Source organism: Diabrotica undecimpunctata, chromosome 1 (assembly GCF_040954645.1).
Source record: "Diabrotica undecimpunctata isolate CICGRU chromosome 1, icDiaUnde3, whole genome shotgun sequence".
NCBI lineage: Eukaryota > Metazoa > Arthropoda > Insecta > Coleoptera > Chrysomelidae > Diabrotica > Diabrotica undecimpunctata.
Genome location: NC_092803.1, coordinates 50,551,789 through 50,567,310, shown reverse-complemented (window position 1 = coordinate 50,567,310; position 15,522 = coordinate 50,551,789). Strand labels below are relative to the sequence as shown.

General features: G+C 32.9%; 1 protein-coding gene across 1 annotated transcript; it reads right to left on the bottom strand.

Moving 5' to 3' along the window:
- Positions 1–932: 932 nt before the first annotated feature.
- On the bottom strand, positions 933–15,003 carry LOC140449103 (uncharacterized). The gene is made up of 2 exons (XM_072542248.1): positions 14,726–15,003; positions 933–2,758 (listed from the first exon to the last, which is right to left on the bottom strand). Exons 1-2 carry the CDS (start codon positions 14,853–14,855, stop codon positions 1,122–1,124), a joined length of 1,767 nt encoding a protein of 588 aa, XP_072398349.1. The 5' UTR covers positions 14,856–15,003; the 3' UTR covers positions 933–1,121.
- Positions 15,004–15,522: the final 519 nt, after the last annotated feature.

Genomic DNA, 15,522 nt, shown 5'->3' with positions numbered 1-15,522 from the left:
CAACTTGCCCAGAAGTTGAAGTTGTTTCGGAACCATAATATTGCTTTTCCCCTAAATACTTCTGGTAGTGCCTTTAATAAAGCATAGTCTTGAATTTGGTAACAGATTTTGAGTTCGTATAGTCGTTCTAAAAATTCTGTGGGAAATATTATTAATTATTGTGTATTTATACAATAATTATTATATACAAATATTATTCAATTAGCGCTTTGGATTTTTTCTATTATGTCTGAAAGGCAAATTACATTTTCCTACTATTCTTTAAATATTTTTTACTTGATATGCCCTGTGGGGGTTTAGCCCCCTAACCCCCCCCCCTGGGTGCGCCCCAGCTGAAGATGATGTCCTTGAAATAGTTTCAGTGTATTTCGAGCTTTATAATATCGAAGACCTAGAATTAGAAATAATAATCTTGCAAAGGGATATTATTTTTAAAGTTCATAGTAATGATAAAATGTTTTGGAACTTAATCGATGAAAATAAGTATCCTATTTTAAGGAAATGTGGGCTAAAAATTTATTCATATTGTGCAACAACATACAATTGCGAGTCTTCATTCTCAAATATGAAATATTTGAAATCAAAATACCGAACAAAGCTTAATGACTCACATTTAGAATTGTTTAAGAGCCGGGAACTCTAAATATATCCCCAATTATAATAAATTAGCTGAAAATATGGACACCCAAGTTTAACACTGAATTATATGTATCATTATGTATGACACCAACAAAATAAAGTTATAAAAAATCTGTCTTTGCTTATTTATACCTGTTGATTATCTGTGAAATATGCGCCCTCGGTGATTTTCAAATTTAGTATTGCGCCCTTAAGGACAAACAGGTTGCCAACCCCTGCTCTAGACCTTCTTTGGATGCGTCACGAAATAAGTGGAACTAATCTTCATTTATGGGAAATGTGTAATTATTAAATTATTTGTGACATAAAAATATATTACAAATACAATAGCACATAATGTAGCACAATAAATTTATAAAATGAAGAAAATTTCAAATATTTATACATTCAGTTTATTATTTTACACTGTAAAGATTTTCTCCAGTATCTCTCCTTCAAGTGTTTTCAAACCATCTACTACAGTAAATTGCTTAAAACAAATTTCATACGTGTAACGGATTTTCTCGAGTGTGTGTTCTCTTATGCTTCAACAAAGCACTTGTTCGAGAAAAGTGCTTAAGACAAATTTCACACTTATACGGTTTTTCTCCAGTGTGCGTTCTCCTATGTTGTTTCAAATTACCTAAGTCAGCAAATTGCTTAAAACAAATTTCACACTTGTGAGGTTTTTCTCCAGTGTGTGTCAACAAATGTATTTTTAAGGCACCGCGGTGAGAAAAGTGCTTATAGCAAATATCACATTTATACGGTTTTTCTCCAGTGTGTATTCTTAAATGGAGTTTTAAACTTGATGCTCTAATAAATTGCTTAAAGCAAATTTCACACTTATACGGTTTTTCTCCAGTGTGTGTTCTCCTATGTATTTTCAAATAACCTGGTACAGAAAACTGCTTAAAACAAATTTCACACTTGTAGGGCTTTTCTCCTGTGTGTGTTCTTTTATGTGTTTTCAAATTACTTGCTAGACTAAATCGCTTAAAACAAATTTCACACTCGTGAGGTTTTTCTCCAGTGTGTGTCAATAAATGTAGTTTCAAGTCACCGCGTTGAGAAAACTGCTTATGGCAAATTTCACACTTGTGAGGTTTTTCTCCAGTGTGTGTCAACAAATGTATTTTTAAGACACCGCGTTGAGAAAACTGCTTATGGCAAATTTCACATTTATACGGTTTTTCTCCAGTGTGTATTCTCAAATGGAGTCTTAAACTTCCTGCTGTAGTAAATTGCTTAAAACACATTTCACACTTGTACGTATTTTCTCGAGTGTGTGTTTTCTTATGATTTTTCAAAGTACTTGCTTTAGCAAAATGCTTAAAACAAATTTCACACTTGTGAAGACTTTCTCCAGTATGTATTCTTAAATGACGTCTTAAATTTCCTGCTAGAGTAAATTGCTTAAAACAAATTTCACACTTGTACGGTTTTTCTAGAGTGTGTATTCTCTTATGGTATTTTAAATTACCTTCGTAAGAAAAGTGCTTAAAGCAAATTTCACACTTGTGAGGTTTTTCTCCAGTGTGTGTCAACAAATGTCTTTTTAGGCTTTCGCGCTGAGAGAAGTGCTTAAAACAAATTTCACACTTGTACGGTTTTTCTAGAGTGTGTGTTCTCTTATGATTTTTCAACCGACATGCTTGAGCAAAAAGCTTAAAGCAAATTTCACACTTGTGATGTTTTTCTCCAGTGTGTGTGACGAAATGTATTTTCAAGTAACCGCGTGTTGAAAAGTTCTTATTGCAAATGTTACATTTATACGGTTTTTCACCAGTGTGTATTCTTAAATGGAGTCTTAAACTTCCTGCTCTAGTAAATTGCTTAAAACAAATTTCACACTTATACGGTTTTTCTCCAGTGTGCGTTCTCCTATGTATTTTCAAATAACCTAAGTCAGCAAATTGCTTAAAACAAATTTCACACTTGTGAGGTTTTTCTCCAGTGTGTATTCTCCTATGGTATTTCAATTTAACTGATTCAGTAAATTGCTGAAAACAAATTTTACACTTGTAAGGTTTTTCTCCAGGATGCAGTCTCAAGTGCTGTTTTAAATTTCCTGCTGTACTGAACTGTTTAAAACAAATTTCACATTGGTAAAACTTTTCTCCGGTGTTCTGAGGCAAACCTAAAAAAAAAAAACGATAGTTCATTGGTAGGTATAAGAAAAATTTATGTAGAAATTAAAGAACTGAAATAAGAAACAATACTCCCCATGTTAAACATCGAAAAATGTCTTATCTGGGGCATATAGTAAGGGGAAGTCGATATAAAATATTACAACTGATCTTTAAAGGCAAAATAGAGGGCCGTAGAGGTGTAGGAAGAAAACAAGTTTCTTGGTTAAAAACATTCGTGACTGGACTCAGATATCAAATGCAGGACAATTATTCCATATTGCAGAAGATTGGGAAGCCTTCGCAACGGTGATCGCCAACGACGGATAATTCTGATATGGCACGTGAAGAAGAACTCCCCGTGTGGGACACGAGCCACTCAAAAAGAATATCCTCACATTGTCCGTTCGCAGCCTTTAATTCTTATTAAGCCAGAGCGACGAGACAAGCTAAAGACTGCTAAGGGAGGAAATCTTGGTTCGGGATCGGAATTGACCCGCCCTGCCCGCATCTGCGGATATCTACCATGGTGAAAGCAGCCAATTCTAGCTGCTGTGCGATACCATCTCCCTTAACCCTATCTGGTTGTACTACCAACCCTGTCAGGAAATACAAATCCGATAATATCTATTAGATATATTTATCCTTTTTTCCATTCGTCTCTGTGTCACTCTCAATTTCGAAGCCGTCAAAGCCAGAGATGAATGGAACGATCTATGCTGAGCGTGACGTTGCGGTACCGAATAAGAAACGAAGATCTGCGAAGAAGGAGTATTGCTGATGTCGTGGAACGCACAGCGGAACTTAAATGTAATTGGGCAGGCCACATAGCGAGAATACATGACTCACGATGAACGAGCAAAATTACACATCGGAGGCCAAGAGCAGATAAACGTAGTAGAGGAAGACCACCTACACGTTGGGCTGACGACATCAGGTGTATCACGAAAAATTGGCAACAAAGAGCGCAAAATCGCAAAGAATGGAGGAGTTTAAGAGAGGCCTATGTCCAGCAGTGAACGTGATAAATAAAGGCTGGATGATGATAATATTTATCCTACAGTCCGAGTACAATCACGAAAAGGTTATCCTTCTTTCTTCCTTCCTCCCAGTTTACCTACATCTTCCATCACACAACGTAAAGATATAATTGTACGGTTGTTAAATTACAAATTAAATCCTTTTATTTGTAATCTTGAATTAATATTAACTTCCTAATTTTACCAATATATTTGTAATATATATCTATACTTTAATTTATTTATGTTTATTTATGTAAGTTATTTACCTTCCGGTAAGACTAGATCATTTGCAAAATACTATAACAATAGTTTCATAATGCGAATATTATGTACATTATATTATATGCATATAAGTTTCTCGGTGCAAAGGTACAAGGTGTTTGCCTTTTTGATGATTAGTTGTTTTATATTGTGAGCGTATAATTGAGGTTGAACTCTTTTGTGTGCGTAGTCCATCAGGACATTTACCTTAATCAATACGTTTTTTGAAGTTACGTTAAGTGTACCTATTTTGAGCTAGCATTAAATCATTTAGTTCGCAACAATCGACTGCGTACTATTTCATATCGTCGAACGAGAAGTCGACGACATAGGGCATTCAAATTATACAACGGTCTCAAACGGCCAAATGAAAATTATGAAAACCTCTAAACAAAAAAAAAATAACCCTAGTGGACTTGCAGGTGGACCCAACTAACTCTAATACTTCCATTGAGACTATTCGGTTGATTCTAGAAGAGAATAAACCCACCACTCAGGTAATAAAATATTGAGGGCGTAGTGAGGACTCATATGAAAGATGCCGAGAGATTTGAGGTTTCTCGGCCAAAAATATCGGGACACTAACGAAGATGCTCCAGGAAATGAGAGAACGCGGTATTGACACTTTTAAGGTCAAATTTTTGGTGTTAGCGGGTAAACACTTTCCTACGATCCCAGTAGAGAACAGGTCTACTTCAGAGAAGCGACCCTGCCCACGCGAGCCAAGCTTCACTCTCAACTCCCTTCTGAGAGAAAACATGTCCCATCCCTTTATCCTTCCAAAATCTAGTGACCTTTTTCCTATCTCTACCTGATGAAGGGCAGCAGCGATCATCAGTACGAACTCAAAGCACAGAGGAAATGATCCTGAATCGGCTTGAAACTGGACTACCATAAGGATGACTGGAGCAATTTAAATGGTTGTGGTACTGCGATGGGGAAGGCAACGGGAAACCACCCCATTATCATTCCCTAGTTCATTCATAATGTCACTAACATATGATAAGAAAAGGTATACTGATCATGGTCCTCGGACATCAAGATCCGGCAGGAGAACAACACAGGGCTTCCCAGGCCATTATCTAGCGAAATTCCTGTGACAATAAAAATGAAATACGAATAAAGTCAGGTATGACACAAAACACCATACGTGAAATAAGAAGGCTATATATACCAGTTCTTGGGACAAGCGAGATGCGCTGGCCGGGAACTGGTGAATGGCGTGGCATTCATTGTACATACAAAGTCTCTAGTTGTATTAAATCTGTAAGTTAAATTTCGGACAGAGTCATCATGATGCAATTAACCTCAAAACTAGTGGACATTAATCTGGCCCAAGTTTATGTGGTCACAGCGAGCAGTAGTGAAGATAACATAGAGAAATGTTATGATGATATAAAACTGTTAATAAGTCATTTGAAAAATAAAAACATTATAATAATGGGGGACTTCAATGCCAAAGTAAAAAAAAAGGTAGACAAGAAAACATTGTAGGAAATTTCGGACTTGGACAAACAAAACTTGGACAACGTAATGACAGAGGAGATCGTTTTGTAGAATTCCGTATAGAGAACAATTAACGAGTGACAAATACATTCTTCAAACTAACCAAGCGTCGTTTATACATTTGGAAGTCACCAGCAAATACTAAAGAGAAGATCATAAGAAATCAGATCGATTATATAACAATTACTGAAAAATATCAAACTCCTTAAAAAAGTAAAACTCCAAAAATTGATTAACCGAATAAACACTGACTGTATTCGAGATAATAGCCAAGCAATCATACACGAGATAGAAAAGAAGTTCGAAAAATCGGAAGAAACACATTACATCGAAGACCACTGGAATCAGATCAAAACCATCATAAAAGAAACAACTAAAAAGTATAAAACTATTAATAAACGCAAACAACAATGGATGACTGATGAAATATTGAAACTAATGGAAAACCGACGAGAACAGAAAAATAAAAACACTGAAGAATACAACAACATCAATAAAGAAATCAGAAAGAAAATCCGGGATGCAAAAGGAAAATGGTACAGCAGCAAATGTATTGAAATAGAAGAACTGCAGAAAAATGATGACACGTTTAACATGTACAAAAAGGTGCGAGAAATAACTGGATCATATAGGTCAACTGCAAGTAGTTTACTTGATAAACAAGAAAATATTATAGCCAATTAACAAGACAAACTGGATTGGTGGAGGGAATATATTGAGGAACTGTTTGGTGACGAAAGAAGAGAAATACAAATCGAAAATATATCGACTGATCCAAACATAACCTTCGATCAAATGGAAAGAGCTATACAACTATCAAAGAATAGGAAAGCAACCGTTTTAGATGAAACTAACAGCGAAATAATTAAACAACTCGACGATAAAGGCAAACATTCGAAACACAGTTTGGTTTCAGAAACAACCTTTGAACCAGAGAATCATTATTGAGTTTGCAGGTCCTGGTTCAAAGATGTCTAGATGTAAAACAACAATAGATGTATATATGTGTTTTAACGACTTCGAAAAGGCCTTTGACCGGGTCACCCACGACATACTGATAGGTGTGTTAAAACAGGTGGGAATTGATGACCAAGACGTCCGTATTATCAAAAATTTGTATTGGCATTAACGTGCAAACATACGAACTGATCAGAATACAACTGAAGCAGTGGAAATACGACGTGGAGTGAGGCAGGAGTGTATTTTATCTCCCCTACTTTTTAATATCTACTCCGAATTTATTTCCAAAAAACCTTAGATGAAGATGCAGGCATAAAATCAACGGGATTAATGTAAACAACCTCAGATAAGTAGACCACACGGTACTAATTGCATCCAATAAAAAAGAGTTGCAATGACTTATAAACAGGGTGACCGAAATATGTGTTTAATATGGGCTAAAGCTTAATACTTCTAAGAGAAAACTTATAGTTGTCAGCAAAACAACCAATGAACATCAGTTACAACCAATGAACATCAGAGCATATGGAATAGAGTTAGAACAAATCCACAATATTACCTAATTGGGTGCCAATGTTAATAAAATAATAACTGGGATATAAGCAAAGAACATACACCTATCTTGATATGAACGTCAATGAAAATTGGGACCATTCCCTATGAATTAAATATAGCATGGAGAAAGCAAGATCTGCATTTCAAACAATGGCTAAGCTATTCAAATGTCATGATTTATCAGTACCCATAAAAATCAGGTTACTGTTATATCTTCTCTATAGTGTTGTACGGAGTTAAGTAGTGCACTCTCTGTAACCAGGACGTTTTATTAAGAATGCAAAAAGGAAAAAATTGTTAACCACAATAAAAACTGCCAAAATCGAATACCTCGGTCACATCATGAGGAACAGCAAAAAATATGGGTTGCTGCAATTCATTCTACAAGGAAAAGTAGATGGAAAATGAGGACCATGAAGGCGAAGGATTTCCTGGCTGAAAAATCTACGTACGTGGTTCAACACAGCAACCACAAATCTTTTCAGATCATGCCAAATTCAGATTGCCACTACAAGAAGAAGAAGAAGCAAAGAAATAAGAATTCCCATTGAAAAGTATTGAATGGAACAGGAATGACACCTTTAGAGGCTATCACAGGTTGCCCCTGTGAAATTGTATATTTCAGCGGTAGCCTTTATGACCATCCTGAGACTTAAAGCAAAAAACACTTGGAGGCCGAATTCTGTATTGAATAGTCATGCAAATACTACTAAGACCTGAGGAATCCGTCTATCACATGAAGTTAGATATGATGACACCCAAACTAATCTTCACTTAGAAGATTAACCCAATTATACCACCTAGAAAACAAGTCCCAAACATTAATGAGTTCTAAAACTGTCCATGATACTGGATCAGGAGTCTTTGGGTAAACATGTAACAGGTCTTATTGCCTAGATCAATATACAACTGTGTTCCAAGCTGAAGTTTTTGATTTGGTGGCCTGCATTCATGAAATCATGGAAGAAGACTCTAAAGCAAAGAGAAAACTTATACAGATAGCCAAGCGGATATTCTGGCCGTAACGAATCCACTAACCACGTCAAAACTGGTAAAAAACTGCAAAGTCATCAACAACCTGGCAAAATACAATAAAATGTCATTAATATGGGTGAAACAAGGTTGGAGAGAAATCTTTGTAGGTCCAGAACCATTGTGTAGCATACCAAAAATACTGCAAGAAACGAGGTTCAGAAGTAACTGACAAGTAATTAATTATCAAAAGAAATGGAGAGCCACTCAAAGGCAAATCCAGACTAGAAAAATAATTAATAATATTGATAAAAAATCTCTCAGACAATTCAATGAACCTCAATAAACTAGAGGTTCTATTCTCGTCTAAGAAACTGATATACGCATCTTATGCCATCGGTGATGTGTTATGTGATGTAATGCAGAAATTTATTGGTCAACTGATGATTGCATGGAAAAAACGTAGGATAAAGTACAAAGATCTAATGGCACGGAGCCAGAGATAGAACAATCTAATAGAAATAAACATAATAATAAACTAATTAAATGTGAATAAATAATATAATCCCGGAAGCATACACAGTATTTTTTTGGCATTCGGGAGAATTTCCTCGCAGCCAGAATCATTAATTATATTGCATTTTAGAAAAAGGATTTAACAGGGATTACACTCTTCTCGCCCAGAGGTTGATCAGGGCATTTTAATAAACAACACAAGGTAGAACTCGGATCGTCTATGTATGAACATCAAGGAAAAATATAATGAGTAAAATAAAGATGCTATTATAATTGAATTTTCGCTGTTTTAGCGAATGAAAACAAATAATCAAATCTTTCTTCTCTGTCTAAAGCCAGCAGATACATTATATTATATGGACTATCAATTTTTAATTGTAAAAGGTTCCTAAATAGTTTATTAGATTATGCTCTATATTTTATGTACCCAAAGAACATGTGATCTAGATCTCTGATTATGTTACAAAACTCGCAAATATCATTCTGGAGTATTTTGATCTTATGAAAATGTGCTGGATAAAATGCGTGTCTAAACTTCATTCTGCTGGTTGTGGTTATACTTCTACGGTTGTAATCATATTTGCTATATCAAGGTTTTCTTGTCAACTAGGCTGCTATGTTTGTATATAACATGTTGGATTTGTAAAACAGTACTCTTGTCATAAATATCTCCACTTCTTATTTACTCTTCTATTGTTAATTCAAAATTTATTTCTTTCACAATTGGTATACTTTCTTTGGTAATTTTAACTGCGACTTTATTGTTTGTTGCATACCTGCATGTGATTTGCCCAGAATTTAATATTTTTATTATGATCTGTAAATTTTTGCAAAAACTATATTTTAAATGTTAAAAATAATATGATTGGATGTATTAAATAGAATTCTATTTTTTTTAATTGAAAAGGAATCTGTAAAAATAATATTGCATTCTGGCAATCGTGCTGTTGTACATACGAGTATACTAGTGGTTTTGTATCGCTATTGCTTCAGCTGTTAATTAAACAACAAATTATGTGGACAAGCGTGCAGCAAAACTGTGGATAACTATCAGTACAATTGCAGGTATTCCTAAAATGATAAAGAGATGTCATAAAATTTTCATCTGGTGAACATCTGTTGCAATCTAGCAACCGGTGGTTTTAGGGTTCTGACTGTATTGAAAAATCTATTGGCTAATCTATCGAAGAGGAATTGCCAAAGAAAATTTCTGATAATTAACTGCAATTAATATCGAAAGAAACAAATCATTAGTGATTTGAGTTTTATATAAATTAATAAATTGCAAAATCCATAAAATAATATAATAAAAATGTATTGTTTAAAAGCTTCTCTCTTTATATTTGAAGTATAATTCAAAATACTCCTGTAGATGGCGACTGCATAAACTTTATTATATTCTTTGTAAATATCTTCTTCTTCTAGTGCCTATCCGTTTCGGATGTTGGCGACCATAATAGCAATCTGTATTTTGCAAACTGCGGCTCTGAAATGATTTGTGGTTGTTGTGTTTAACCATGTACGTAGATTTTTCAGCCATTAAATTATTCACCTTGCTGGTCCGCGATATCTTTCGCATATCTACAGGGTGGTCCTTAAGTAATTGTACAAACAGAAACCGTAGATTCTGCACTTTAAAATATTACGATTTAAGCTAACTTGCTTTAATAAAATGTTGATATTAAGAAAGATACAGGGTGTTAAAGTGGAAATTTAAAATTTTATTTTTTGCTATAACTTTTACGTTTGTAGATATTTTTGGACAAAAATTTACAGTTGGATGCTTTTGAGTAGGATAAATTATAATTTTATGCTTACTTTAATGTAACTAATAGAGGGCGCCACATATGCCACATGTGTGGCATAAATTTGCACTTAACTTTTTTGCTCTTTAAGTTAGCTCTATTTGTGTTAAAAAATATTAAAGATACATTATTTTTACAAAGAAAAGGTATACTTGTTAGTAACCTGAAAATTCAACGGTTTTCGATATAAATGCATTTTACAAGTAAGCTGCACAATAATTCTTAGTTTGATATTTGTGCGGTAAAGCACTGAATACCTGTAGATAAGCATAATTCATAGTTTATTCTTATTAAAACAACTCAAAGATGATAATATAACATCACAAAATGCTTTGTTATGGGTACTAAATGTCTTATTGGAGAAAAGATACTTCATCTTCTTCTTTAGGTGCCGTGTCCGTATTCAGATGTTGGCCGTCATCATGTTTACAATTTCCCTTCGCTATTGCTTCTTAAGTTTCTATAATGGCGTTGTATTTCTTTTTCTCTATTGTAAAATGCTAAAAACCCAAAATATGTGGTTTATGCAAGATGGTACACCACCACATTCTAAAGAGAAGGCAGTTAGAACATACTTAAATACAACTTTCTGAACGTTGGATTGGTCGTGGTAGTCATATTCCTTGGCAATGTGGTAAGATATTGATATAATTCATAAAAAATCCGAAAAGAATACTTATTGTTCATTACGTAAAGTGTTTACCCATTTTTATTAAGACAAATAGAAACTAGAGCACAGGTATTGAATAACACATATGTGTCCTATTTCATAATACTTTTTCTACAATATAGTAGCAAAAGTATTATGTTATAAATATAGTAAACCCACAGGCAATTTAGTTCAGCATAATATTAGTTCGCTAGTAAGTCATAATAGTCCATTTGTTCGAGATGTAATTATAGTTACTCGTAAGCTGTAACGTAATCATATAAATAAGTAATGTCATCGATAGGTTATTCCGTGTGTATATAAGTAACCAATGAACGAGATACATTACATTTTAATACATTATTTAATTTTTGCGACAAATAAGATGTAGTTCCATAATATACCATAAGATTTGGAGATGAATCCAAAATAATATATTCATCCATTATACATTATAGCCACCAGCTATAATGTATAATGGATTATACATTACGTACATAGCTCCGAATTTAATCCGCTTGATTTTGGTGTATGGGGTGCAGTAAAACAACGTGTCTATAAGAATCCCATAAACATTTGCAACCAACTATAGGAAGAAATAAATACTGCAGCAGTTTCTTTAGGACCAATGATGCTATTTAATATGAGACGACCTTCTATGGAATATATTGACAAATGAATTAAGGAAAATGGTGGACATATCGAACACTTACTTTGACAAAAAGTTATGTTATTTATTTTAACTATTTATTAATTTAGTTTGTAAACAAAATGTTTTGATTATGACTTTAATTTAACATAAAATGTAAAATGTTTGATGTAAAATCCTATTATTCTGTTATTTTGTCAAATCCTGCTGATATATTTATTTTATTTAATATTTCGTTAACTATTAACTTTAGTTAAAGGTATTTTATACCAAAATTCAGAAGTATTAATGTTTTTGTCTATTTTTTCTTCGTTGCCTGGAGTAATTGCCTTAGATCAGAATTATGCAGCTGATTTTTAAAATGCGATTATCTCGAAAACTGTTAAGTTTTTAAGTTATTAACTAGTATATCTTTTTCTTGTTAAAATAATGTATCTTTAATATTTTTCATCCCAAATGCAAGTAACTTAAAGAGCAAAAAAGTTAAGTGCAAATTTATACCACATATGTTGCATAAGTGGCGCCCTCTATCAGTTACATCAAAGTGTGAATCAAATTATAATTTCCCATATTTAAAAGTACCCAGTTGTAAATTTTTATACACAAAAATTCTAATTTTGCACTTTAACACCCTGTATCATTCTTAATATCAACATTTTATTAAAGCAATTTGACTTAAATCGTAATATTTTAAAGTTTAGAATCTACTGTTTCTTTTTGTACAATTACTTAAGGACCACCCTGTATATATCTATCTTTCATAGGATATCTACAAATTTAAATTAAAAATTTGAATAGCAGTACAAAAAAATTTAAGACTAAGCACTCCCATTCCCAGACTTTCATATTTCAGAATTGTGTGAATTGTGTTTCTACACAGTGTTTGAAGTACATAATGTATATATTATAAGGACATGGCAACACTGCCCAACAGCAATATGAAGTTCTGTGGAGGTTCTTTCAAGGCTAGGTTCTCATTACACTAATTTGTACGATTATCCTAATAAAATATTAAGAAATTAGTAAAATACTTTTTCTTTTTTAAACATAAAAAGTTGACATGTTTTCCTAGTAAATTAACTGAAGCTGTGAGAAAAACATAAAAACATACAAAACAAAAATCCTGCAACGGAAATGATCCCCCAATTTCAATTGGGTGGAACAGGGCATCTTAATTTGAAAGATCAATGAGGTCAGTGTCGAAAAGTTGTAAAACCAATCCCTGTATATCATTGTGACAAATGCAACAAACTTGGAATACACATAGTAGGTCAGATTTCAGAGTAATGTGTAGCCTACATGACACACCTTATATTAGATAAATGGCAGAATTGAATAACTCCATTAAAAACACTATAATCACAAGAAAACTATATTTTGATTTTTTTGTCTAGGTATAATTGTTACATTCTATTTATCATAACAGTTTCTTACATTTCTCTAATTTTCTATCAATTATTCTCTCTTACTGTTTTTAAATAATTTATATTAATATTAATATAATGATTCTTTTTTTTATTTATTGTTTTGTTTTTATCCTAAAACTAATTGGAGCTCAAATTCTATTTTTTAATTTCTGTTTTATGTTCCACCTACATTTAATTTGATCATCTCTGCAATCAATAATCTTGCTAATTTTACATGTTTAAATTTGCATATTATTGACTTTGGGTATAAGAAAATTAAATGAAGAATCATTTTGCTTAAACGAGAGGACATGAAGATGGAGACATACATATTTATTAATCATAAACAGATACAGAGAACAAGGTAGCCAAGTTTATTATAAAAAATCATTGGCAAGCCAGTTATAAAAAAATCTAGGTTTGCATGCTCATTTAATTTTTGAGCACTTTTTTTTTCTTGTGTTCTTCCATTGTGTGATTTAAATTATTTTCTACTGCATTATTGTATCATTTTGACAGTGGGTTTGTCCTGTTTGTTATCAATAAATAAATATTCATTCATCTACACCTTGCAATAGCTCTTGAAAATACTTTTTCCACCTATTCATTATTTAGTTACTGTCTGTAAATATTTCTCCAGTTGTAGCTTTCATATATCCCTCTATGTCATTTCTTCTATACTGTAAGGTTTTTAAAGTCTTGCAAGATATTGATAAACTAATCCAAATAGAACAAGGCAAAATAACAACTAAAATTTTATTTTCTTTTTAAATTAAAGTACTGATTATTATGTGAATATTATTTTTTTATAATTCATAATTTCCTTTACAGTAATTCCTTAATCCGCTTTACTTATTTAGATTTAAACTATTTAAACATATCTTACATAATATGTATATTCATTTATGGAATTACATTACATGATTAGAATCAAACAGTGTTGATACAAACACAAAACATTTTCAATAACAAAAAAAATTTAAGTAAAAATCCTTTATAAAAGGTATATAAATTAAAAACCCAAACGGGCTATGTCATGAAGACAAAACATTTTCGGAATCCATGTTCCATCGTCAGTGTCTAGGTGTATATGTTTTGAGCCACTAAATATCAGGGTAAAAACCCCTTAAAGTTATCTGTTACAATTTGGCTTACATTATTTGGTATTATATTTTAAGATGCTAAAGTTACCAGTGGATATGATAACATGGCGACGTATGACTCCACATGAAGTTGCTGGTCCTGAGACGAAGTGCCTACGAGGACTTGATGATAGCAACTGTTGCTTCTATATTCTTTGGTACCGTGTCCAACCGATGGCCACAACACAAGCTGCTGAATGATAAGTTATGCATGTACCACCGGTGGTGCACTTCGACGCGAACGTGTTAATATTCAAAAATGGGGGCTTCTCATAACAAAACATAATTATAATTTCGTCTTTATATTTTAAAAACTTTTATACATTAGACAACAAATATGGCAACACTCTGATGCCCAAACATATAATCAAAGAATATAGACGCTAGACGCAAATGCGTCTATATTCTTTGATATAATCAAAGAATAAAGAATATAGATGCCTCTATATTCTTTGATATAATTCAGATACTAGGCTTATGTTCATTAGTTCATTGTATGAAACCAAAATCACGAAATATAACCTTTAGAACTTACTTGTCTCCACTGAATTTTCTTTATGTAGTTCATCCTTCAATTCTCCAAGATCTATTTCTGTGGATAGTTGAATCACCAATCTCTTTTCACATTCTATAAACTCCTCCTTAACTTCGGTTTTAGCCTCCATAACTATTATTGAAATAGATTTACTATTTACAAAAATTTCGGCAAAAGTATAGAGAATGAGAAAGTGCCGATTCAAAATGATCAGTCATTAACTCATTACATTACAGTACTAGCGTCTAGCCGTTGGCAGGTCAGGATAATCCTGACCAATCCAATTGCACTTGATTTTGTGTGTGGCGCGTCATTCAAATTATGTAGGTACAGGTTTGAATGTAACAGTTCTCATTTCTCATATCACGAAACGTTCTCAGATTGTTCACACAAACAAGGAGTTATGTTTAATTGTTTTGAATACACAGTTTTATTATTTTACATATTATAAATATTATCTTATTGTGAGTTGGCAACAAGTGACAAGATAGCGATCCTAACCAATTACAAATAAATCTACTGCGCAGTCGCATTGATCAATTTGTGTTATTTAGCTGAATTTGAATTTCAAATTTTGTATTTCGTTGCGAGACCCCGTGAAAGAAAAAAGAAAATGGATTGCGAGTGCAAAAACTGTAAAAAAGTATTCTTAAATACCTCAAATTTACGCAAACATATTAAGAAGTTTCACCCAGAATTAGTGCAGGTGGAAGTAGTAAATTACAATTTTAAATGTAGAATATGTGGTAACAATTTCAACCATAAAAAACATTTACGTTATCATGAAAAAACTCACA